We start from the raw sequence: 22,336 nt of genomic DNA on the forward strand, positions 1-22,336 counted from the left end.
AGCCGGCGGGATGCTGCGGGCCTGGAGCCGGGCCGCCGCCATGTTGATGCACCCCATGGCTGTGGGGCACACCATGAGACCCTAAATCCACGACACCCCGTGTTTGTGGGGGGCTGTGACCACGGTGACTAGGCTTGGGGCAGGCTCACTGTCTCTCACTATGCCCACGGGGAAGGAAGAAACCGAAAGAAGAGTATTTTAAAAACAATATAAATAAACCCAGCGCAGAGGGCGTTGAGTTGGACGACTACACGTCCCATCGGCCGCGCGCGCGCAGGCGCAGGCCCGCCGCTGCGCGGTGTTTGGCGTCGGGGTCCGCCGCGCCGCCGCGGCGCGCTGCCGCGCGGATGCGGACTGTCCTAGTTCCCCCCGCCCGCCGGCGGTGCCTGCCCGGGCTCGGCGGGCGCGCGCACCGGGACCCCGCACCGGCACCGGGGACCCCGCACGGGCACCGCGCCCCCTGCCGGCCCCGCCCCGCGCCGCGCCCCGGCCCCGCCACCGCCACCGCCGCGCCGGGACCGGCCCCGGGACCGCCGGCCGCGCCCGCCCCGCCCGGTACCGCGCCACCGCCGCCGCCGCCGCCGCCGCCGGCCCAACCATGATGAAGTTTCGGTTCCGGCGGCAGGGTGCCGACCCGCACCGCGACCGCCTCCGCCACGACCTCTTCGCTTTTAGCAAGGTGCGTCTGGGGCGAGCGGGGGGCGCGGCGGTGGATCCCGGGGGGCGGCTACCACCGGAGGCACCGGGGGTACCGGGCAGGGTGCGGCGAGCGGGCAGCCCCCGGTATCGCGGGGCTCTGGTGCCCCGGCGGGATGCTGCCCGCGGGGAGGCGAGCAGCGTGCGGGGCACCGCCCCCCGGGACCGGCTGAAGCCCCGGGGGAGCCGCGCACCGGGACCTCCGCGCTCCCGGGGAAGGGGCACGCAGAAAGGGCAGGGATCGCTCCTCCCGGGGGATCCCGGGACGGGCTGCTGGGCCGCCCCGGCAGGATGCACCCCCGGGGGCGGGCACCGGGAGCCCCGGGTGCGGGATGCGCACCGGGGGCTGCGCTCCTCCCCGTGCGGTGCGGGGGGCACTCCGGGAGCGGATGCGACCCCCTCGGCAGCGCGACATCCCCGTCCCCAGCCCCTCCTGGGGGCTTCCCCGGAGCGCCCCGGTTCCCGCACTGCCCCTGTCCCGCGGCTTCCCCCAGGCCTCGCTCACGGGCGTTTTGGGGTGACCCCTGGTCCCGCACCCTGTCTGGCCCTGGAGCATCCCTGGCTGCATCCCCCGTGAGAGGCTCACCCCCGTGTCCCCAGGGGTGGGATATTGGGGGGCTGGACCCCCTGTGGCAGCTGGAAGGGCTGTGGTGATAGGACCCCTGGGCTTTTGGGGTTCCCTGGCTCCCCAAAAGTGTGTTTCTATGGGGAACATGAGAGGTCAGCTCTTGCCCCCTCCTCCCTCCGAGTTTTCCCACTTACCCCCCATTTGGGGCGGGAGAGACCCCCAGGCTCATCAAACAACCCTGGAGCGACCCCCAGGGTGCCAGACCCTTCCCTCGGGGTGCCCTGTGCCAGCGGGTGCCCACCTGGCACTTGGTGCAGCTTGTCCAGGAAGCCTTGGGACCATTCCGCTGCCGTGGCCGCGGGGCATGAGACCACCGGCAGCTCCCCTGGATGAGCCCAAGCCGTGTCCATCAGTCTGTCCATCCCGGCTGCTGTGGGGTGCCCCGGAGCGCCCCCGGGCTGTCCTGCAGCGGGACGGGGCTGCGGGAATCGGGTGTGCGGTGCTGAGGGGTCAGAGCCAGCTCCCAGCACAGCCCTGACCCCCAGCTCGCTGCCCTGGTGAGGGTCTGGCCGGGGTGCGAGGCTCAGCCCAGGCAGAGCCCCCCGTTTTTGGGGAGCCCAGTGCCCCGGCCTGGTCCTGCCCGTGGGGATGTGCCGGTGGGATGTGCTGGGGGCAGACTGAGGAGAGAGAGCCCCTCTGCCAGCCCTGGGGCCGCCGCCTGCCCACCTGCCTCCCATTAAGGGTTGTTTTTCCTCCCGAGCTCCAGATCTGCCTGGGATTTGCTGTAATTTGGCCGGGAGCGCGCCTTGGCCGGCCGGCACAGCCTGCCGGATGCGGGCGGGAGCGGGGGCTGCGGCCGGGGGGCTCAGCCGGGTCCCCCTTTGGGGCTGGCAGCGCTGGGGAACCGCGCCAGCGCTTTTTGGGGAGTCTTTGCCAGTGTCACCGTGTTGGTTTCTGGCCTAAAGCATCGCTGTGCTGTCCCTGTGCTGCTGTCCCAGCTCCGTGCATCCCGGGGGATTCACCGTCACCCTGCGTGGGTCGGCACCCGCGAGCATCCCCTTCCTCGCCCCTCGGACGTGTTGGGACCCCCTTGGATGTGCCGGGACGCCTGGGACGGGCTGGGGACGCTTTCACGCTGCTGAAGGTGTCCCTTGGGAGGGCAGCCGAGCCGGGGTGACAGCGGTGCCGCCGGCGGGTGCGGGAAAGCAGCCCCGCTCGGATGGCCCAGACAAAGGGAGCGGGTCAGGATCCGGCCAGGCTGGCTCCGGATCGTCTGATCGCGCCGTGGCTGCTCAGCCCGGCTGCCCTGGGGAGCCCCGCGCTCCCCGCACCGCGGCCCGGCCCGGTGGGCGCCCCCCGCGTCCCCCCGCTGCCCGGGCAGCCCCTCCCGGCCGGCGGGCCCGGGCACGTCCCACGGCCCGCACTTCCTTGGGAAGGTGCCCCCGGGCCACACGCGGCTCCGGCGGGTCCCGCTCGCCTGGTTCTGCCGCCCGGCGATGTCGCACCGGGGTCCCGCTCGCCTCTCCTGGGGTGTCCTCACCGCGGGGCTGTAGAGCAGAGGGGTCCCATCCCCAAAGTGCTGCCGGGCGGTGGGACAGGTCAAGGTCAGAGCTGCCCCGGCCCGCGGTGCGGCTGCTGGGCTGCGTTTTGGGATGAGGAGGGATGTCCCCTCTCCTCAAAGCCCTCCTTGGTGGCACTGGGGGACAGAGCAGCATCTTTGTGATCCCCCATCGCAGGGGTGATGCTCAGGCTGGTGCGGGATCGGGGGTGAGGGGAGCTGTGGAAGGTTTGGGGGTGTCAGAGGTGGGGGGTCCCGCTCTGACCTGGCTGTCCCCATGGCAGACGGTGGAGCACGGCTTCCCCAGCCAGCCCAGCGCCCTGGCCTACGACCCGGTCCTGCGAGTGATGGCCATCGGCACCAAGGCGGGAGCCGTCAAGCTGTATCCTTTTCCTCCCTCATGAGCAGGAGGTAAGGAGCTCCCGGCCCCTCCTGCGCTCGCTCCTCTGCCTGTCCCCATCCCGGAGAGCGCTTGGAGACGTGGCTGCGCTGCTTCTGGCCCATCCGGCAGCCCCCACTCGGCTGCCGTCCATCCCTGCGTCCAGCTGTGCTGCAGCTGGGCCGGCCGGCGAGGGGGCGGCTGCAGGAAACCCCCACCGAGCCCAAAACACCGGGGCAAGAAAAAAGAGGCTCGGGGGCATCCCAATGGGGTCCTTCCCGCTGTTACCCCGCTCATCCCGGGGGGCTCCTGTCCATCCTCATCCCCGCAGCCCTCGGGGAGGGGGCAGCGGGGCTCTGACCGGCCGGGGCTGCGGCGGGCGCGGAGCCCGGTGCGGGTGGGGGGCCGAAGCGGGGGACGCCGAGCGGGGCCGGCCGGGCTTTGTTGGCGGCAGCGTGCAGGGAGACTTGAGAGGGCTCTGCTGGCGGGCGGCCAGCGCTGGATGCGGGCCGTGCTCGGGGGGCCCCGCGCCGCAGGAATGCGGGCTGGGGGCGGCCGCGGGGTCGGGGCGTGGGGGCGGCCGCGCTCCCCCTCCCCCAGGCCGGCGGCTCGCAGCCTCCCGAGCACAAAGATGGCGTGTTTTGTTCTGCCGGGGCCGCCCGGGTGCCAGCCCGGCCGCGACGTCGCCGGCCGCCCCGCTCGCCCGCCCGGCCCGCGGTGCCGGTCCCAGCTGAGCCCCCCCGGCACGGCGGGGATGCGGCTCTGGGGGGCTGCGGCGCTCTGAGCATCCTCTGCGGGGATGGATTTGGGGTGGTACCCAGCGTGGTACCCCGGCCCTGCTCTGGCTGCCTCCTAAAAGATGCTTCTGGAGGTTGGCGGTGCCGGGGAAGCCGGGGCCGGGCGAGGCAGCAGCCGGAGCTGGCCTGACTGGCGTTACTGGTTAGCGGGGGCACCCCTGGGTGCTCCCCGGCCGGGCTGGGCGGATCTGAGTGCCGACAGCCCGGCATTGAGGGGCAGCCGGCGCCTGGGGGGGCAGCTGGGGGTCCCTGTGCTTGGACCCCCGTCCCACCTGCTGGTGACACTGATGTGCCCGAGCCACTTGCCCTGAGGGCTCTCAGCTCGTGGCACACTTTTGGGTGGGGAAAGACCCCAGAATGAGCAAGGATGGGTGGCATCCCCCATGCGTGTAGCACCGAGAGCCCTCTGCGTGCTCCCTGCTGCATTCCCGTGCCCTGTTCCCTGCTGTCCCCAAACTCCGTGGCTGTCCCCTGGCTCTGCCGGCTCTGCTGTGCCCAGCACTGCCAGACAGCTCCTGCCTGTCGGGCCGGGCAGAGCCGCCGGGCTGGTTCCCCGTGCCCCGGGCACCGGAGGGTGGCCAGGGGCAGGGACTGCCAGCACACAGCACGGCCGGAGGGGCTGCACAGTGCCCTGGGGACACCGGGCTGGGGGCAGCGGCGGGTCTGGGGGTGCCGGGGATGCCAGGCTGGGCTGCTCCGTGCAGTCCTGCTGCCCATTCCTGCCGTGGCTCCTGCTGCCCTTCCTGCCGAGCGGCGTCGCCGAAGGAGCCGGGACCAGTCGGGTGAGTGCGGCTGTGCCGGCGCATACCGAGCCCCACCCCGCCGCCGGTGCGTGCCGGGGCTGCCGGCGCCTCTCGCACACCCAGCCCAGCTGGGAGCGTTGGCCGCAGCCTGACCTGGGACAGCCCGGCTGGAGGGGTCGGTGGATCCCAGCCTGACCTGGGACAGCCCGGCTGGAGTGGTCGGTGGATCCCAGCCTGACCTGCTATGTCCCAGCTGGAGGTGCTTGGTGGATTTCAGGCTGATTCAGAGTGTCCTGCTTGGTGGATCCCAGATGGGGATGGTGGTGCCCAGACCAGCTCTGGCATGGTGTGCAGTCACGGATGCTCTGCCCTGGCTCTCCTGGGGGCAGGGGGCTGAACTGGTGTTTGCAGGCAGATCTGTAACCTGAGGGAATTCGGAGGGTCCTGATTTTGCTGGGGAAGGATGTGGGGGGGGTTCTCTTCCCTCGTTGTTTCTTTGACGGCCCCCCCAGATATGGCGCACCAGGCGTGGAGCTGACAGGCCTGCACAAGGAGACGGCCACTGTCACCCAGCTGCACTTCCTTCCCGGCCAGGTACGAGGGTGTCCCTGGGGGGGAACCTGGCAGCAGCCCCCCAGCACCTCACACACCCCTCTATCATCCCCCCTCCATGCCAGGGCTGGCTCCTGTCGCTGCTGGACGACAACACGCTGCACCTGTGGGAGGTGTGCCACAAGGAGGGCTGCTCGCACCTGGAGGAGACGCGCAGCTTCGGCCTCCCGGGACGCCCAGGGTCCGCCGGCGCTAAGTACTTGCCCGGGGGTCGGAGCCGCTCCCCGCGGGGCTGCGGCGGCGCCGGTGCCGGCCGGGAACGGCGCTGGGGAGCAGCCGGGGCGGGGTGGTGGCCAAGGTCCCCTCTCCGTGGTGGTGTTTGGGTGTTTTCCCCACTGGGATGCTCCTCTGAGCTCAGCCGAGATGCTGAGTGCAGGGAGCAGCTCTGGATATTCATGGTGCTGGCTGGACCAGTGATTAATGGCTGTAATGGCACTGAGGCTGTCCTTGCCCTTGTCCTCCTGCACTCAGGGAGATGGGAATGGAGGGATGGAGCAGGGCAGGTCTGGGGTCTCTGACACTCCCCCAGACCCAACCTAGTGCTGAAGCAGCCCCTGTTCCCCCCACAGCTGCTCCCCTGGCATCACACGGGTGACAGTGGTGCTGCCCATGGCTGCTGGTGCCATGGTCTGCCTGGGCACTGAGGGCGGTGCCGTGTACTTTGTCACGCTGCCCACCCTGACGCTGCTGGAGGACAAAACCCTCTTCCCAGATGAGATCCTGCAGAGGTGAGAGCCCTGCAGGCCCCATTCCCCGGCATCTCCAGCACCCCCAGCCCATCTGTGACCCCCTGTGCCTGTCCCCCCGCAGTGTCCCCGATGATTACCGCTGTGGGAAGGCGCTGGGGCCCGTGGAGTCCATCCAGGAGCACCCTCGCAATGGCAGCCGGCTCCTCATCGGCTACAGCCGCGGGCTGCTGGTGCTCTGGGAGCAGAGCACTCGTGCTGTCCTGCATCTCTTCCTGGGCAACCAGGTACCAGGGCTGGCATGGGACTGGTGGTGCTGTGTGTGTGTGTGTGTCCCCATCCACATGGGGCTGTGTCCCTGTGTGTCTGTGTGTCCCCATCCATGTGTCCATGTGTGTCTGTGTGTCCCCATCCATGTGGGGCTCTGTGTGTGTGTGTCCCCATCCATGTGTGCATGTGTGTGTGTGTCCCCATCCACATGGGGCTGTGTCCCTGTGTGTCCCCATGTGAGTGCTGAGCCCCCCGTGTGGCCCCGCAGCAGCTGGAGAGCCTGGCCTGGGAGCAGAGCGGTTCGAGCATCGTCAGCTCCCACAGCGACGGCGGGTACATGGTGTGGGCAGCGAGCGGCACCGGCCTGAGGACACAGCAGCCCGTCATGTCCACCATCCCCTACGGTACAGGATGGGGGTTTGGGGGGCTCTGGGGATGGAGATGATCCCCCCATATCCCGGTGCTACAGCCAGTGTTGGTGTGTTCGTTTCAGGGCCGTTCCCTTGCAAAGCCATCAGCAAAATCCTCTGGCGAACCTGCGAGTCAGGGTAGGTGGGTGGGCTGGGCATGGGGGGCACAGGGGGCACTTGGGGGTCCAGGGTCTGATGGCAGCTGCTTCGTCCCACCCAGGAACCCCTTCATCATCTTCAGTGGGGGGATGCCACGGGCCAGCTACGGTGACAGGCACTGTGTCAGCGTGCTGCAGGGCCAGACCCTGGCCACGCTCGACTTCACCTCCCGCGTCATTGACTTCTTCACTGTGCAGAGCGCAGAGGTGCCCGAGGGAGGTACGTCCTGCCAGGGCCACCCGGGCAGCGGGTGCTGCTGTGGGGGTCTCCACGTGCAGCAGCCATCTATCTCCCCCCTCCCCAGGCTTTGAGAACCCCCGAGCCCTGGTGGTGCTGGTGGAGGAGGAGCTGGTGGCCATCGACCTGCAGACGCCGGGCTGGCCCACCATCCCTGCCCCGTACCTGGCGCCTCTGCACTCCTCTGCCATCACCTGCTCCTGCCATGTCTCCAACGTGCCCCTCAAGCTCTGGGAGAGGATCGTCAGCGTGGGGGAGCAGCAGAGCCCCCGGCAATCCTCTGCGGTCAGTGATGGGGGTGCTGGGGAGGGTCCTGCTGAGCCCTTCCAGCATTCCAGGCTTCATCCCTTCCTCCATCCCCTCTCCATCCCTCCTCCAGGCTTGGCCCATTGATGGGGGGAAGAACCTGGCCCAGGAGCCCACACAGAGGGGGCTTCTCCTCACTGGGTGAGTGGGCTGGCAGCAGGGAGGGGGCCTGAAAAACCTAAAATGAGGGGAGGACACATCCACGCCCATTTCTGCAGTGGGGGAATGGGGTGGGATGTGATGGGGTGGTGGCATCCACTCCCTCATTTCGGGAGAGCTGCCCCTTCTTGTTCTGCCTGGGCACGAGTGTGTCACCCGCTGCGCTGTCCCCCGTGTCCCCCCCTCTGGCACGGTGGCTGCCAGCACACAGGCAGCCCTTGTTAGCCGGGCAGATGTTGGGGCCCACGCTGACAGGACCCCCCTCGCAGGCACGAGGACGGCACGGTGCGGTTCTGGGACGCCTCGGGGGTCTCCCTGAAGCCCCTCTACAAGCTGGGCACCGCCAACATCTTCCAGACAGACTGTGAGCACAACGACAGCCTCAACCAGGCGGGCGAGGAGGAGTGGCCTCCGTTCCGCAAGGTGAGGTGCCCTGGGCAGGGTGACGCTGCCATGGACACAGCACCCTGCCGGCTCTGCCAGCACTGGAGGGGGCAAACCCAGAGCTGGGCACGGGGGATGCACCTGCTGGAGCCATCCCGGCTGCGCCCCGGGGACGTGTCCCCCGGCTCAGGGCACAGCTGCGGTGTGACGCACTGTGGGGACACAAGGGACACTTGTTCCGTGGGCTCCGTCCATGGGTCTGCCCCAGCATGGGGGACAGGGCCGGGGGGTGCGTGGGGACAGACTTCTCCTGGGCGTGATGCCCGGAGTGGCCCGTGTGCCACAGCTGGTGGAGGGACGTGGGGGTGCAGGGGGGCTGTGCCACAGCTGTGTGCGGGGTCCTGGCTGTCCCTTGAGCTGTCCCCTCCCGCAGGTGGGCTGCTTTGATCCCTACAGCGATGACCCGCGCCTGGGCGTGCAGAAGATCGCGCTCTGCAAGTACACGGCCAAGATGGTGGTGGCTGGCACGGCGGGGCAGGTAAGGTGACAAGGACAGAGCAGGGGCTTCCCCATTGGGGACCCACAGCATGGGGGGGCTACAGACCCTACAGACCCCCAGATTGTCCTTGAAGGGCTCCTAGCCTGGGTTTAGCCCCCGGTGTGCAGCAGGGTGGCTGTCTGGGGGAGGTCCAGCATGTCCCCCTGTCTGTGTTTGTCCCTGCAGGTGCTGGTGATGGAGCTGAGCGACGAGAAGTCGGAGCACGCGGTCAGCGTGGCCACCGTGGACCTGCTGCAGGACCGTGAGGGCTTCACCTGGAAGGGCCACGACCGGCTGGCCCCCCGGAACGGGCCCCTCCACTTCCCCCCCGGCTTCCAGCCCAGCGTGCTGGTGCAGTGCGTGCCCCCCGCCGCCGTCACCGCCGTCACCCTGCACTCCGAGTGGAACCTCGTGGCCTTCGGCACCAGCCACGGCTTCGGGCTCTTCGACTACTACCGGCGCAACCCCGTGCTGGCCAGGTATGGGGGGACCTCGGTGCTGGGGACCCCTGGATGGCCTGGGGGTGCTGAGCAGCCTCGGTGCCCGCAGGTGTACGCTGCACCCCAACGACTCGCTGGCCATGGAGGGGCCCCTGTCCCGCGTGAAGTCCCTCAAGAAGTCCCTGCGCCAGTCCTTCCGCCGCATCCGCAAGAGCCGCGTGTCGGGCAAGAAGAGGCTCAACGCCAGCAGCCCCTCCAGCAAGGTGGGCAGGGAGTAGGGAATGCTGTGGCAGCTCCCCGTCCCCCCCAGCAGGGAGTGACCCTGTGTCCCCTTGCCAGGTGCAGGAGGCCAACGCGCAGCTGGCGGAGCAGGCGGGTCCCCCCGAGGTGGAGATGACGCCGGTGCAGCGGCGGATCGAGCCGCGCTCGGCCGATGATTCGCTTTCGGGGGTCGTGAGGTGCCTCTACTTTGCCGACACCTTCCTCCGTGACGGTGAGACCCCCTCCCTCCTTCTCTCCCCTTGAAAAACCCCCAGGCTGGGTCTGACACTGCTCCACCCCCACAGCCGCCCACCACGGCCCCACGATGTGGGCAGGGACCAACTCGGGCTCGGTGTTCGCCTACGCCCTGGAGGTGCCGTCGCAGGAGAAGTTCTCGGAGCGGGCGGTGGAGGCCGTGCTGGGGAAGGAGATCCAGCTGATGCACCGGGCGCCCGTGGTGGCCATTGCGGTGCTGGACGGGCGGGGGAACCCCCTGCCCGAGCCCTACGAGGTGTCTCGGGACCTGGCCAAGGCCCCCGACATGCAGGGCAGCCATTCCATGCTCATCTCCTCCGAGGAGCAGTTCAAAGTGAGTGCAAGGCTCAGCATCCCGCTGTGGTAGAGATGGCACACAAAATGTCCCTTGTCCTCATCACGCAGGGACTGGAGGTGACCAGTCAGGTTTTGGGGGCACTCCTGTGCCTGTTTTAGGGTGGTGAATCCAAGGGGAAGCTGCCCCCCTAAACCCTGCAGGTTCCTGCTCTCCCCTGAGCCCGGCTCCTCCTGCCCCCCAGGTGTTCACGCTGCCCAAAGTGAGTGCCAAGACCAAGTTCAAGCTGACGGCACACGAGGGCTGCCGGGTGAGGAAGGTGGCCCTGGTGAGCCTGGCCAGCGCTGGCTCCGAGGAGAGGCTGGAAAACTGCCTGGCCTGTCTGACCAACCTGGGGGACATCCACATCTTCACCGTGCCCAGCCTGCGGCCCCAGGTCCACTACAGCTGCATCCGCAAGGAGGACATCAGCGGCATCGCCTCCTGTGTCTTCACCAAGCACGGCCAAGGTGAGGACACCAGGTGACATCTGTGTGGATGGGATGTTGACCTCACCTGCAGCCCTATGGGGGATGCCTGAGGCTCATTGTTGTCCCCCCCGTAGGTTTCTACCTAATTTCACCATCGGAGTTTGAGCGCTTCTCGCTGAGCGCCAGGAATGTGACAGAGCCACTGTGCCGGCTGGAGGTCGCCCGGCTCCAGGACACCTCCTGCCTCAGGTGGGCTGTCTCGGGGGCGTGGGGGGCTTTGCTGTGATGGAACCCCTGTACACCCACCCCATAATGCTGGTTCTGGCCATAACTTCTCCCTGTTTCCTTCCAGCAACAGCTCAGCGGTGACACCGAAGCTGCCGCAGGCGAACGGCACCCACGTCCCCCGCAGCTCTGAGGGCCAGCACTCACCCTCGGACAGTGACCGTGAGTGACCAGCCTGTCCCTGACACACAGCGTGTCCCACAGCTCTGCTCCAAGCCTGGCTCTGTGTCCTGGCTGTCCCCAATCCCTCCTGTCCCCTGACTCCCCAGGGTCCCCTGAGGAGCACCCGGCCGCCTTCTCGCCCGGCCCCATCGACTCCCCCAACAGCAGCCTGGAGACCCCGCTGGACACCACCGGGGACATCACCGTGGAGGAAGTGAAGGATTTCCTGGCGTGAGTGGGGTGGGAATGGGGTGAATGGTGCTGAGGGACCCTGGCAGTGCCTCTCACCCTGCTCTGCCCCAGGTCCTCGGAGGAAGCAGAGCAGAACCTGAGGAACACCAGCGAGGACGAGGCCCGGCCCACGGGGATCCTCATCAAGTGAGGTCTGTGAGGGGCTGGAGGTCCCTGGGGTGGGATTTGGAGCTGGGACCCCAGCACAGTGCCCTGGTTTCGTGATCCACCATGGGAGGATGGAGTTGTGATCCCTGGGGCTTGCAGAGGAGGGGAGCAGGGGCAGTGCCTGTCCTGATCGCCACTCCTGCTGAGGATCCGCCTCTCCCACAGGCACCGCCGGCCTCCCTGCCCCATCTCAGTGCTCGGATTCCCGGGATGCGCGACTCGACTGGACCCCCCGCCCCCTCCCCATGTAACGTAGACTGGCTCCTCTCTAACATCTGCACCCCGGCTCCGGCACTCCCCACACCCCTGCCCGGCCCCGGCGCCGTGGGGCACAAACTCTTCCCGGGGAAGATCAGTTCCTTTTTTATACACGGTCGAGTGTCACTGTCCCCTGCTCCAGAGCCCCCTTCCTGGGGGATGCTGCTGCTTCCCCGGCTCCACGGGGAGGGCTGGGGCTTGTGGACCCCCCCTTGTCCCCTGGTTTTGGTCCCTTGGGGCAGTGGGGGGCCAGAAGCCCCCGGGCACGGCCCCCCCGTACCCTGGTCTGTGTTTACATGCCCGGCTCCCTGCAGTTTACAGCCCCGTTCCCTGCCTGCCAGGAGGCTCTGGCTGCTGCACAGGGACTGTCCCCCCCCTGGCTCCCAGGTGGGCAGCAGAGGCCTTGAGCAGCCCGAGGAGGGGCACGCTGGGGGGTCACAGGTGGCCTTTTTCTCTTAGTGGCTTCTCCAAGGGCTATTCTCCAGGTTGGGCTCTGTGCCTGCTGCTCCTTTCTGACACTAATTCCTGCCACGGGGTGGGTTTGGGATGGGATCACGCTGTGGAATCACACACGGGCTCCTGCTCCTGGTCCATGTTGGTGCTGGGAGGGGGCAGATGAGGTTACCCCAGCCCCCTCCTGCCCCAGGCTGGGCTGCCCCACCCTGGGGGTCTCACTGTGCCAAATCCCCCCTGGGCTCTGAGCCTGGCCTCGTCCTCCTGGGGGGCTGTGGTGACACAGGTGGCTGTGGGCCAGCTCTGTCCCCTGGCCCATGGTGGCTGTTCCCACGGGGCTCAGCTGGCCCTGCCCCTCTCCTTTGGGGAGCTGTGGCCCCCCCGGGCTCCCTTGTGGTACGTGTGTGGCTGGGGGGGTTCGGGCTCGGTTGCTGCCGGCCGAGGCCGGGGCTGTAGCGTCCCTGGTAGAACCCCCCCTCCTCCAACCTCATCTTTTTTTTTTTTTTTTTGGTAAGATGAATTTAGCATTGTTTAGTTATTAAAAATACTGGTTTTTAATATTGAAAATAAAGCATTTAATATCAGCTGCCTGTGCTGCAGGTGTTTGCTGAGCCTCAGAGCCAGGTGAGTGCTGAGCTGCAGAGGGGCAAGATCAGGGTTGGGGGTGACCCCATTTGGGAGTGAGTCAGAGCCTGGGACAGGGTCGAGGTGAGAAGTACAGCCTTTATTGATATGATCCAGATGGGCTGATCCCTGCTGGGCATCCATCCCCCAGGACAGCAGGGACCAGCTGTAAGGCCCAGGGCTCAGAGCCCCTCACTCCCCCCTGTTCTCCTTAGCAAAGCATCCTCCCACCCAAACTGGGAGTCACTCTTGTCCCCCAGCCACGGGGGGAGCTCGGCACTGGTTTGGGGCAGCAGCATCCCCAAGCAGGGTGTGACAGGAGCCCACAGCACCCCGAATGCTCCCCAGGAAGGGCAGGGGCTGAGCTGGGCCCTGTGCTGGGAGAGGGGGGGACAGAGGGACAGCCCCAGTGATCCCCCTGGCCCCAGCTCGGGGGAGGCAGCTCCAGGCTGAGCCTGGCGGTGGCGGCAGAGCGGGTGCCAGGCTGGCTGTGCCAGGGGGGCCGTGCCAGGGGCACCAGGTGCCCCCCAACCTTAGGTGGGCGGCTTGCGGAACACGCTCCAGGCGTGGAAGCAGCGGGTGAAGGGCCAGGGCTCGTTGCCTTTCCGCACCAGCCGGAGCTTGCGGGGATGGGTGGGGTCCTTGGAGCGCATGTGCTGGATGTAGACCTGGGGCAGAGCATTGCCGTGGGGTCCTGGCCCTCACCCACCTCTGGGGTTGGTATTCCCCAGCCCAGAGCTCTGCAGCACCCAGGTCAGGGCCCTGAGGGGAGATGGAAGTGCCCAAATCCTCCCCCATGCAGTCCCAGGATGGAGGGGGGTCTTACCTGGCAGGCCTTGAGGCTCAGCTTGATCTCCACCTGGCTGGTCTGGGTGCCCACCCACATGTAGACCTGCAGAAAGGATCAGCAGCTGGGCTCAGCCCACAGAGCCACTGGAAGGTCTGGCCCAGGAGAGCCTCGTGTCCCCAGCTCACCTCCCGCCCGTTGTCCAGCAGCATGATGTCATCATCAGCCAGGTCATCCTGGCAGAAATCTGAGCACTTTTCTGACACGGAGAAATAACCTTTCTCATTGGAGCACCTGCAGGGAGATGGACAGGGACAGCATCAGGCATGGTTTGTTAGGACTCGGCTCATGCAGAGGGCAGGGATGTGATGGAGCAGCTGTTCTGGCTGGTTGGTTCCCAAAGGGGATGGGCTCTGAGGCCAGTGCCCACCTGAAGAGCCGTGAGTGCTTCATGTAGTCAGCATCTTCATCGTACGGCTTCTGGCCCCCAATGCCCACCCAGAAGAAGTTCTCAGGTTCTTCTCCCTCGTTGATGACCTGAAAGGGGAAGAACAGGGCTGAGTGTGGCCCCGGTGGTCACTGTCACTCAGGTAAGGTGGCACTGAGCCCGGCTCACCTGTTTGCTGTAGGAGTCATCAAACATGTGGTTCATGATGTCCTCAGCCAGCTTGGCCTCGTCGGGGTCAGCTGCCCGGCCCACCCAGGTGTAGACAATGCCCTGGTTGTCCGTGCTCTCAAAAGGCACCTGGGGGACAGTGGGGTCAGGGCTGCCCAGAGGGGCAGGAGGGCCCCCAGGCAGCCCTGAGGATGCTCAGTACCTTGAGGATGAAGCAGAACTCGGAGTTGAGCAGAGCAGCGTCCGTGTTGATCTGGATGCACCTGGAGATGGAGCCCCCCCGAGGCACAAATCAGGGAGAGCTGGCAGCTGTGCCCACCAGCAGGTATCCCCTGTGGATGTGGCACCCGTGGGTGCTGCCTGGCACTGACCTGGTGCAGAGGGCCCCGCCGTTGGTGCGGATGTGGTACAGGCTGGGCTGGGGGGTGCTGACCCTGTCCTTCCTCTTGCCCCGGTGGATCACAAACCTCCTCTTGAAGTGCGAGAGGAACTTGGGGTTCTCCTGCTGCTGGGTCATGCGCACCACCTGCACAGGGGTGGGGGTCAGAAGGGGCATTGGGACTTCCCAAACAGAGCTCCAAGCCCCAGCTGCACCCCCCTGCCAGCTCCCATCTCTGCTGCTGTCCCCTGCCTCAGCCTGAGGGGCAGAGAGGGGATGGGGAAGAAGAGGGGCAAAGCTGGGGCACCCCTGTGTCACCCCTAAACTGTGTCACCTCCAGTTTGCCACGGAAGTGACTCTCAAACTTCTTCTGGAGGCTGAAGGTGAAGGTGAGCCAGCCCATGTTGGAGGCCTCCCGGCCCTGCCAGAAGTAGACGATGCACTGGGAGTCTTCCTCAGGCTGCTTCTCCTCCTCTTCTTCTTCACCCTCCTCTTCCCCTTTGCCTTCACCCTTCTTCTTTTTCTCCTCATCCTCCTCGTACTCCACTGGCACCCAGTACCTGAGGGTGGGAACAGGGAGTGATGTGAGGGGTGGGACAGTCGGGAGGGCTGGGCAGGGACGTTGGGGACAAGGTGGTCCAGCAGCCCCTGAGAGGGGACAAACCAGCTGTCACCTGCACAGGAAGACGTAGCAGTCGTGGGTGTGGAAGTGGCCAAACTCCTCCTCGGGCAGGCGAGTGAATTTCTTGCCCTCCAGCACGAAGCCCTCCATGCCATCCAGGTCCTCGTTCCACTCCTCCATCAGCTGCTCCGCCTGTGGCCCCCACAAGCTGTGTCAGCCCCCAGCCCCTCCATCAGCACCCAGCCCAGGCCATGGGGGATCCATGGGGGTCTCCAGCCCTACCTCGCTGAGGGGCATGGGGGGCTGGCGGGGGAGGAAGAGCGCGGTGAGGTCGGCCTTCATCTGGTCCTTCTTCTCGGCGTCCTTGCGCACCTTGCCGGCCAGGCCCCCGTCCTGCAGCACGGTCTCGGCGTTCCGCGTGTAATCCACGCGCAGCACGTCATCCCAGTTCTTGAACTTGGACTTGAACACCTGCAGCACACAATCACTAAGGCTGGAAAAGACCTCCAAGAACATCAAATCCAACCTGCGACCCATCCCCACCTCATCAACCGGACCAGAGCAGCGAGTGCCACGTCCAGTCCTTCAAGGTGTAAATTGGGGAGCAGGTAACAGACCCTCGGCCTCAGCCCCCTCCCAGGCACCCAGCACCCATCTGAGGGGTCTGTGCCCCACCTGGCACTCGGTGCCCTCCAGGTTCCTGGTGACCATGGCGTGCTTGGGCCGGTGCAGCATGGTGCACAGCTCCTGGCTCAGCTTCAGCGCCGCCGCCCGCACCAGCCGCGAGGATTTCCTCCCGATCCAGATGAAGACGTCGGACCAGCAGTCCAGGATGTACACGCTCTTGGTGTCCAGCAGGCTCTGCAGCTGAGGGCACCGCAGGGGACAGGGGTCAGGCACCTGCAGGCTTTCCCAGCTGGAAATCACCCAGCCAGCTCCCAGCAGAGCAGAGCATCCCCCAGCCAGGCGCTGCTGGCTGAACCTCCCTCTCCCAGGGCACGGCTGGAGGCACAAGGGGCATGGAACCAGTCCCACTGGTCAGACTGGGAGAACCTCCCCGCCCCATCCTACCAGGCGCATCTCTGGCATCAGATCAGCCTTCAGCCTCTTCTTGTGCTCCACAGAGAGCTTGTAGTTGATCTGGGGAAGCTCCAGGTAGCCCAGTCCAAGGCCAACCTGCAGAGGAGATGGAGACAGAGGTGAGTGGGGGCTGAAGGACCCCAGCAGGGCTGGTGGCCCTATGGATGCAGATCCCCACCTTGTACAGCTTGGGCTTGTGGGGCTGGAAGTCATCAGGGACACAGGGTCGGATCTCCTCGGGCTGCCCCCCCAGCACCTCCCAGAATTCGGGGGTCTCCTGGCCCTGGGTGAGCAGCGTGATCTCGGCCTTGCCCTTCCGCTCGTTCTTGTTGATCTTCTCGGCGAAGAGCCTGCAGTGGGAGCAGGTGAGATGGCAGCTGGGCTCCCCACACCCCGGCACCCCCACCAGCCCTACCTGGCCTTGGTGGTGCTGCTCAGCGTGGCCTGGCTCCCACGCCACACCAGGAGGTCGAGGCCGTGGTCCAGGAGGAAAACAAACCTGGTGGAGAGAGGTGAGAGGAGTCAGGAGAGAATGGGGTGTGCTGAGCATCCTCCCCATCCTGGGGATCCCTGCAGGGCACCAAGGGGGGGTTTGAACCCGTATTTTTGTAGAAAGGTGCTGGCATAGCCCATTTGCACCACAGAACTGCAGCTATAATGTCTCAGGGGGATCCTGCTGAACCTTCTAAAGGTCCCTCTGTCCCCTGGCCACTCACCGGGGGTCCAGCGATGTCCCTTTCAGTGCCACCGGCTCCAGCTTGACATTCTTCTTCCCATAGACACGGTAGAGCCTGGGGAAGGGACAGCCATGGTGGGACATGGGGCACTGCCTGCCCCACACATCCCCCCAGCCCCTGTCCCCAGCTGTACCTGGTGACATACTGCGTGTCCTCAACGGTGAAGAAACCGCTGGCTGTGCCACCCTCGATGTAGGAGATGTCATTGTCAAAGACCTGGGGGCAGGGAGGGGGTGAGGGTGGGACAGGAGGGGCTGGAGGCTACAGAAGAGCTGGGGGTTGGCCTCACCTGCAGGAACTCCTCACTCTCATCCCCCATCTCCTCCCGGATGCTGCGGCACTCAGCCCCCAGGTAGTTGCGGAGGTTGACGGCGTGGATGGCTGAACAGGCCTTCTTGTCCAGTGTGGCCTCCTGCCCGATCCAGTAGTAGATCTCCCAGTTCAGGGAACCATTCTCATCCAGGAAGGTCTGGGAAGGACAGGGAGTGAGATGGGATGGCCGCAGCTCCGGGCAGGGGATGCAGGAGACCCTTGGTCGTCCCCGGGTACCTTGAGCACGATGTAGCAGTCGGCTTCATAGAACTTGCCGTGGAAAGCCTCGTCCACCAGCGTGGGCACAAAGTTCTCGATCTGCCAGACACAGAGGCCGGGCAGCTGCCCCACGTCCTCGCTGAAGAACTCTGAGTAGTCCAGCTGGGGCTTCTCCAGGCCCTGGTCCCAGCGCCGTGTCTTCAGGTCCGGTGCCTTTGCCTCCCCACTCTCCTGTGGGACGGGAACGGGTCAAATTAGGGATGACCAGAACCCTGCCAGAACCCAAGGTAGGACAGGGACATTGTGATGCCCTCAGGTCCTCTCTCCCACCCCAGACCCTACCTCTATCTTCTTGTTCTTCTCCTGGGCCACATCTGACATCCCCTTCAGCACCTGCTTGGCCTGGTCATCCTGGGCAGAGTCCTTGCGCCGCCGCAGCCGCATCTTGCGGGCCAGCGGGTCCTTGGTGCTGCTCCCTGGGGACACAGGGACAGGGTGAGGGGCACCCTGTGGAGCAGGGCTGGCTGCCCAGGCTCTGCCAGGGCTGTGCCAAGGCAGGGGCTGCGTGCCCCCCTCCCTGCAGGTGTACCCGCGGCGGCGGCAGCGACGGTGGCGGGGGAGGCGCCGGCCAGGCGGAGCTGGTTCTGCAGGGAGAAGTCGATGTTGTACCACTCCGAGGAGCGATCCGCCGGCTTCGGGGGCATCACCAGGCTGGGGTTCTCTCGCACGTCCAGGATCTGCAGGGAGGGCACAGACACCTCGGTGAAGCACCTGCTCACAGGGACATTGGAGTGTGGCATGGCATGGAGACCTCCGGAGCACTTCAGGCTTTGGTGAGATGAGGGGATGTGGAGGAGCTCCACAGCCTGGGCTGAACCATGGGGCAGATTGCAGGGACTGGCCCTGAGCTCCCCTGCCCTCACCTCATCCAGCCCACCCTACAGCCCTGGGGTCCCAGGGAGGTGCTGGGGCCGTGGTGGAGCCAGCCCAAGGCAGAGAGGTTCTGGGTGCCCACCTCCAAATCTGTCAGGAAGTGGATGGCCTCTGGCAGAGTCACCAGGCGGTTCTTGTTCAGCACCAACTTCCTCAGCTTGGAGCACCTGTGGGACAGTGATCCTTGTGACCTGTGACCACACAACCTCTGTGTTCCCTCTTGGGGACACAGCAGACCCAGCTGTGTGTTCCTTACCTGCACAGGCTCTCAGGGATGAGCTCCAGGTTGTTGTTGGCTGCCATGAACTCCTCAAGGTTGGTGAGCTTGCCAATGCCCGAGGGGATCCCATCAAAGTCCAGCTTGTTGGAGTTCAGGTACATCTTCTTCAGCTTGGTCAGCTTACAGATGGCCGACTGGGGAAGGGGGAGATGGTGGGGTGAGGGAGAACCACAGAACCACGAGCAGGGGTGGCACAAAAGGGCAGGGACATACAGGTAAGGAGGTGAGCTGGTTGCGGGACAGGTTGAGGGTCTCCAGCTGGGTCCACTGGTCGATGCAGAGGGACAGCTCTGTGATCTGGTTGCTGCTGAGGTTGAGGCGCCGCAGGCTGCCCAGGGTGTAGAGACACTCGGGGACACGGCTGAGGTCATTGCAGGACAGGTCCACGTCTGGGGAAAGAAAGGGGGTGACACCACCAGCCAGACCACCACTGGGGCTGGGAGAGCCCCTGGAGGGCTCTGTGGGTGCCCCAGCCCTACCTGCCAGGTTCACCAGGGCCTCCAGGCTGGTGGGCAGGTTGCTCTGCGTGCGCTGGGTGTTGCGCAGGTGCAGGGTCTGCAGGGCTGTCATGGCTGGGAGCTGCCTGAGGAGCAGGGAGAGCCAGAGGGCACAGAGAGGGTCAGGATGTGCCAGGAGCCTCAGTGCCAGCCCTGGCAGCCTGGGGAGCGGGGCTGTACCGGAGCTGGGCGTGCAGCAGGGGGTTGTTGTTGAGGATGAGGGTCTGCAGGTGCACCAGGCGCCTCATCTGCGGTGGGAGACTCTCCAGCTTGTTGTCACTCAGGTCCAGGTACAGCAGGTCCGTCAGGTTGATGAAGAGCTGGTTGGGGATGGTGTCGATGCTGCAGGGATATGGGGAAATTCAGGAGGGCCTAGGACCAGCACACCAGCCCTGAGTCTCCCTCCTGCAGAGGGAGCAAAGTATGACCAATGGAGGTGGCCATGGACAGGAAGGGGAGGTGGTCACTCTAGCCTGGACCCACCTGTTGTGGCCAAGGTTAAGGACCAGCATGTTCTTGGCATTCTCCAGCTCCCTGGGACACTCTGTGAGCTGGTTGTAGCTCAGGTCCTGGGAAAATGGGAGCACAAAGCAACTGTCACCCCCAGCCACCACCACCCAGACCTCAGGACTGGGGGGCATCTCCAGGGGCACAGCAGCAGCTGGACCAGCACACAGGGACCCCAGGGAGCCCATCCATGGCATCAGCCTTTAAAGGAGGCATTGCCACAGGGTCACCCTGCTGACAGCCAGCTGCCCTGGAGCTCAGCCGTGGGCTTGGGGCTGGTGCTCCCAAGGAGTCACCAAGGTGCAGGAATGGGACCCAGGAGTGTGAGCTGGCTCCTGCATCAGCTGAGGAGACTGTGCACCCACCAGCACTGAGAGGTCATCCAGCTGGAAGATGTCATCAGGGACTCCTGAGTTCTTCAGGCTGTTTGCACGAGCCACAATTGCCTGCAAAGGGGGAGAGAGGCAGGAATGCAGCTGCCTGCTGAGCCCCCAGGGTGCCCAGGTGTGATCTGTGTGTGCCCTCAGACCCCAGAGGTGCCTGGGGACCCTGAGGAAGGGGGGGACACTCACCCGGAGGCAGGGCAGGCCGGAGAGCTCCCCATGGAGTGTGGTGAGGCTGTTGTGGCTCACGGAGAGGTGTTCCTGCAGGGAAGGCCCAGACAAGCCCCAGTGAGCAGAGAGAGGAGCTGGGGCTGTGCAGGGCAAGGGTTGAGCCCCTAGATTGATGGGGAGGCTCCTCCACCCCAGGAGAGCTGGGGACTTGTGAAGCCCTGTCACACACAGGGCTGCTGGCACACTCCCAGTCCCAAACTGGTTGGTGGCCCAGCGTGCCTGTGCTGCCTCCACATCCCTCATCCCCTGGGGATGAGGACACCTCAGCCCTGCTGTGGGGTTTGGGGTGCCCTGGGATGCCCAGAGCTGGCCCCCACAGTCCCTGTGCACACAGATCCCAGTCCCTGGAAGTGCCTCTCTCACTGGGAGCAGGCAGCCGTGGGCACTGCTGGGGTGGGAGGAATTTCCCTGGGGAAATGTTTTGCTCTGAGCATCACAGCCCGGCTGTTGCCTGCTCAGGAACACAAGGCACTGGCAGGCTGTGGGTGGGATGCCAGGATTTCAGTCTTGCTGTGGCCCCCGAGCACCTGGCAGGGCTGGCAGGGCTGGCACTGAGGGATTCCCTGCACCTGGCACAGGGATGGGGACTCCTGGCAGTGTTTAAAGCCCTGAGTTTGTCTGGCACTGACAGGAGGAGGTCCCTGATGTGCTGTGGACACCACCAAAGCCAAGCTGAGCCATGACCCCACCAAGGGCCTGGCTGAACCACCCAAAAAACAAAGCCAGCTCCTGCTTTTTATATACTTCAGCAAAGGAGAAGGAAAAAAAGCCCCAAAAACCTTGATTGCCCCCATTGTAACCATCACCCTTCCCTTCTGCTACAGGGTAGAGGATCTAAGCACGGTTTTTAATCTGGTTTTCTAGGAAAACAAGGTGAAACTGAGTGCAAGGCCACGCCAACCCCACTCCTGACAGCTCCTGCATCCCATTTCAACCACACACTGTAGCTCAGTGCTATTATTAGACATGAGCATCTGCTGCTGAGCCACGAGGCTGGCAGGGATCCTGTCAGATCCTACAGCCCCAGCGGGACAGGGGAGCCCCGTTCCAGCCCAAACCACCAGCTGGGGCTCACCAGCTTCTGGAGGGCAGCGAGCTCCTCGGGCAGGTAGCAGAGCCCCGTGCGGTTCAGCTTCAGCCAGCGCAGGCTCGTCATGGCCTTCACGTGCTCCGGGAAGTACCCGCCCTGCAGGGACAGGAGGAGGAGGAGGAGGGTGAGGAACTGCCCCATGGGATGAGGATCTGGGGATCTCAGTGTGATTGAGGCTCTCTGGTCAGGGGAGGTTTGGGATCGAGCAGTGCTATGGGACTGGGAAGTGTGGGGTTGTGATGACCCAGTGCTAGGGGATGGGGAGATGTGGGGATTGGGATCAAGCTGGCCCATAAAATTGGGAACTAGAGGGCTGGGGATTGGGGATTGGGATGGGAATTGGATTGGGATTGGGAGCTGGCAGGGGATTGGGAGCTGGCAGATGGGAATCAATCATTCCTAGGGGATTGGGAGCTGGGGGTCATGGAGATCCAGTCCTATGGGATTGGGAGCTGGGATCGCCCAGTCCTATGGGATCGCCCAGTCCTATGGGATTGGGAGCTGGAATCACCCAGTTCTATGGGAATGGGAGCTAGGATTGCCGAGTCCTATGGGATCGGGAGCCAGGATCACCCAGTCCTAGGGCAATCAGAGCTGGCAGATGGGAATCAATCATTCCTAGGGGACTGGGAGCTGGGGGCTATGGAGACCCAGTCCTATGGGAAGGGGAGATGGGATTGCCCAGTCCTATGGGAATGGGAACTGGGATCGCCCAGTCCTATGCGATCGGGAGCTGAGACTGCCCAGTCCTATGGGATCGGAGCCGGAATCGCCCAGTCCTGTGGGATCGCCCAGTTCTTATGGGATCGGGAGCTGGAGGCTCGGCGATCACCGGTCTCTCTGGGACCCCGTGGACTGGGGGCCGGGTTGCTCAACCACAGCGGCTTGATAGGGGTCAGGGATCCCCCAACTCGGGTAGGGACTGGGACTGCCCCGGGTCACCCACCCCGGGCGGGGCCGGGGCCGGGATTCCCCCGCCCTGGGGGCCGAGCCAGGCCTGACAGCCCCGCGGGGCGCGGTCCCGCCGAGGCGCTGTGTGCCGGGCCGTGCCCCGCTCCCTCTCCCCCGCACCTTGAAGTCGTTGCCGCTGAGATCGACGCCGCGGACGAAGGGCAGGACGCCGGTGGCCGCCATGGCGGAAGGGCGGAGGGGGGACCCTGAGGCGGCGCCGCGCCCCGTCAGGCCCCGCCCCTGGCAGGCCCCGCCCCCAGCCCCGCCCCGGCCGTGACGCACGCGGGGCCTGGGCGGGGCCGGGAGCT

The 22,336-nt window shown here is 65.7% G+C and overlaps 2 protein-coding genes across 3 annotated transcripts; one reads left to right on the plus strand and one right to left on the minus strand.

The window, feature by feature from the left end:
- Positions 1-516: 516 nt before the first annotated feature.
- On the plus strand, positions 517-12,364 carry LLGL1 (LLGL scribble cell polarity complex component 1). Of its 2 annotated transcripts, none has more exons than XM_064725984.1 (23): positions 517-679; positions 3,107-3,204; positions 5,254-5,335; positions 5,419-5,549; positions 5,923-6,081; positions 6,164-6,326; positions 6,578-6,713; positions 6,803-6,857; positions 6,940-7,097; positions 7,183-7,400; positions 7,495-7,562; positions 7,850-8,003; positions 8,398-8,502; positions 8,689-8,981; positions 9,052-9,205; positions 9,282-9,435; positions 9,509-9,792; positions 9,998-10,262; positions 10,358-10,472; positions 10,576-10,670; positions 10,778-10,901; positions 10,974-11,053; positions 11,235-12,364. In XM_064725984.1, exons 1-22 carry the CDS (start codon positions 599-601, stop codon positions 11,050-11,052), a joined length of 3,171 nt encoding a protein of 1,056 aa, XP_064582054.1. In that variant the 5' UTR covers positions 517-598; the 3' UTR covers position 11,053; positions 11,235-12,364. The 2 variants fall into 2 exon arrangements, with proteins under 2 accessions (XP_064582054.1, XP_064582055.1); XM_064725985.1 differs by having other exon boundaries at positions 5,419-5,534.
- Positions 12,365-12,483: 119 nt separating this feature from the next.
- FLII (FLII actin remodeling protein) lies at positions 12,484-22,287 on the minus strand. The gene is made up of 30 exons (XM_064725983.1): positions 22,149-22,287; positions 21,063-21,173; positions 19,946-20,017; positions 19,739-19,819; positions 19,350-19,435; positions 19,047-19,208; positions 18,849-18,952; positions 18,583-18,758; positions 18,346-18,503; positions 18,172-18,256; positions 17,746-17,893; positions 17,499-17,632; positions 17,175-17,387; positions 16,915-17,094; positions 16,759-16,841; positions 16,605-16,679; positions 16,304-16,387; positions 16,067-16,238; positions 15,880-15,984; positions 15,484-15,675; positions 15,091-15,279; positions 14,861-15,000; positions 14,521-14,746; positions 14,179-14,333; positions 14,010-14,070; positions 13,808-13,936; positions 13,622-13,728; positions 13,380-13,485; positions 13,231-13,296; positions 12,484-13,072 (listed from the first exon to the last, which is right to left on the minus strand). The coding sequence occupies exons 1-30, from the start codon at positions 22,209-22,211 to the stop codon at positions 12,938-12,940; spliced, it is 3,798 nt and encodes a 1,265-aa protein (XP_064582053.1). The 5' UTR covers positions 22,212-22,287; the 3' UTR covers positions 12,484-12,937.
- Positions 22,288-22,336: the final 49 nt, after the last annotated feature.

Source organism: Zonotrichia leucophrys, chromosome 14, assembly GCF_028769735.1.
Source record: "Zonotrichia leucophrys gambelii isolate GWCS_2022_RI chromosome 14, RI_Zleu_2.0, whole genome shotgun sequence".
Lineage (NCBI taxonomy): Eukaryota > Metazoa > Chordata > Aves > Passeriformes > Passerellidae > Zonotrichia > Zonotrichia leucophrys.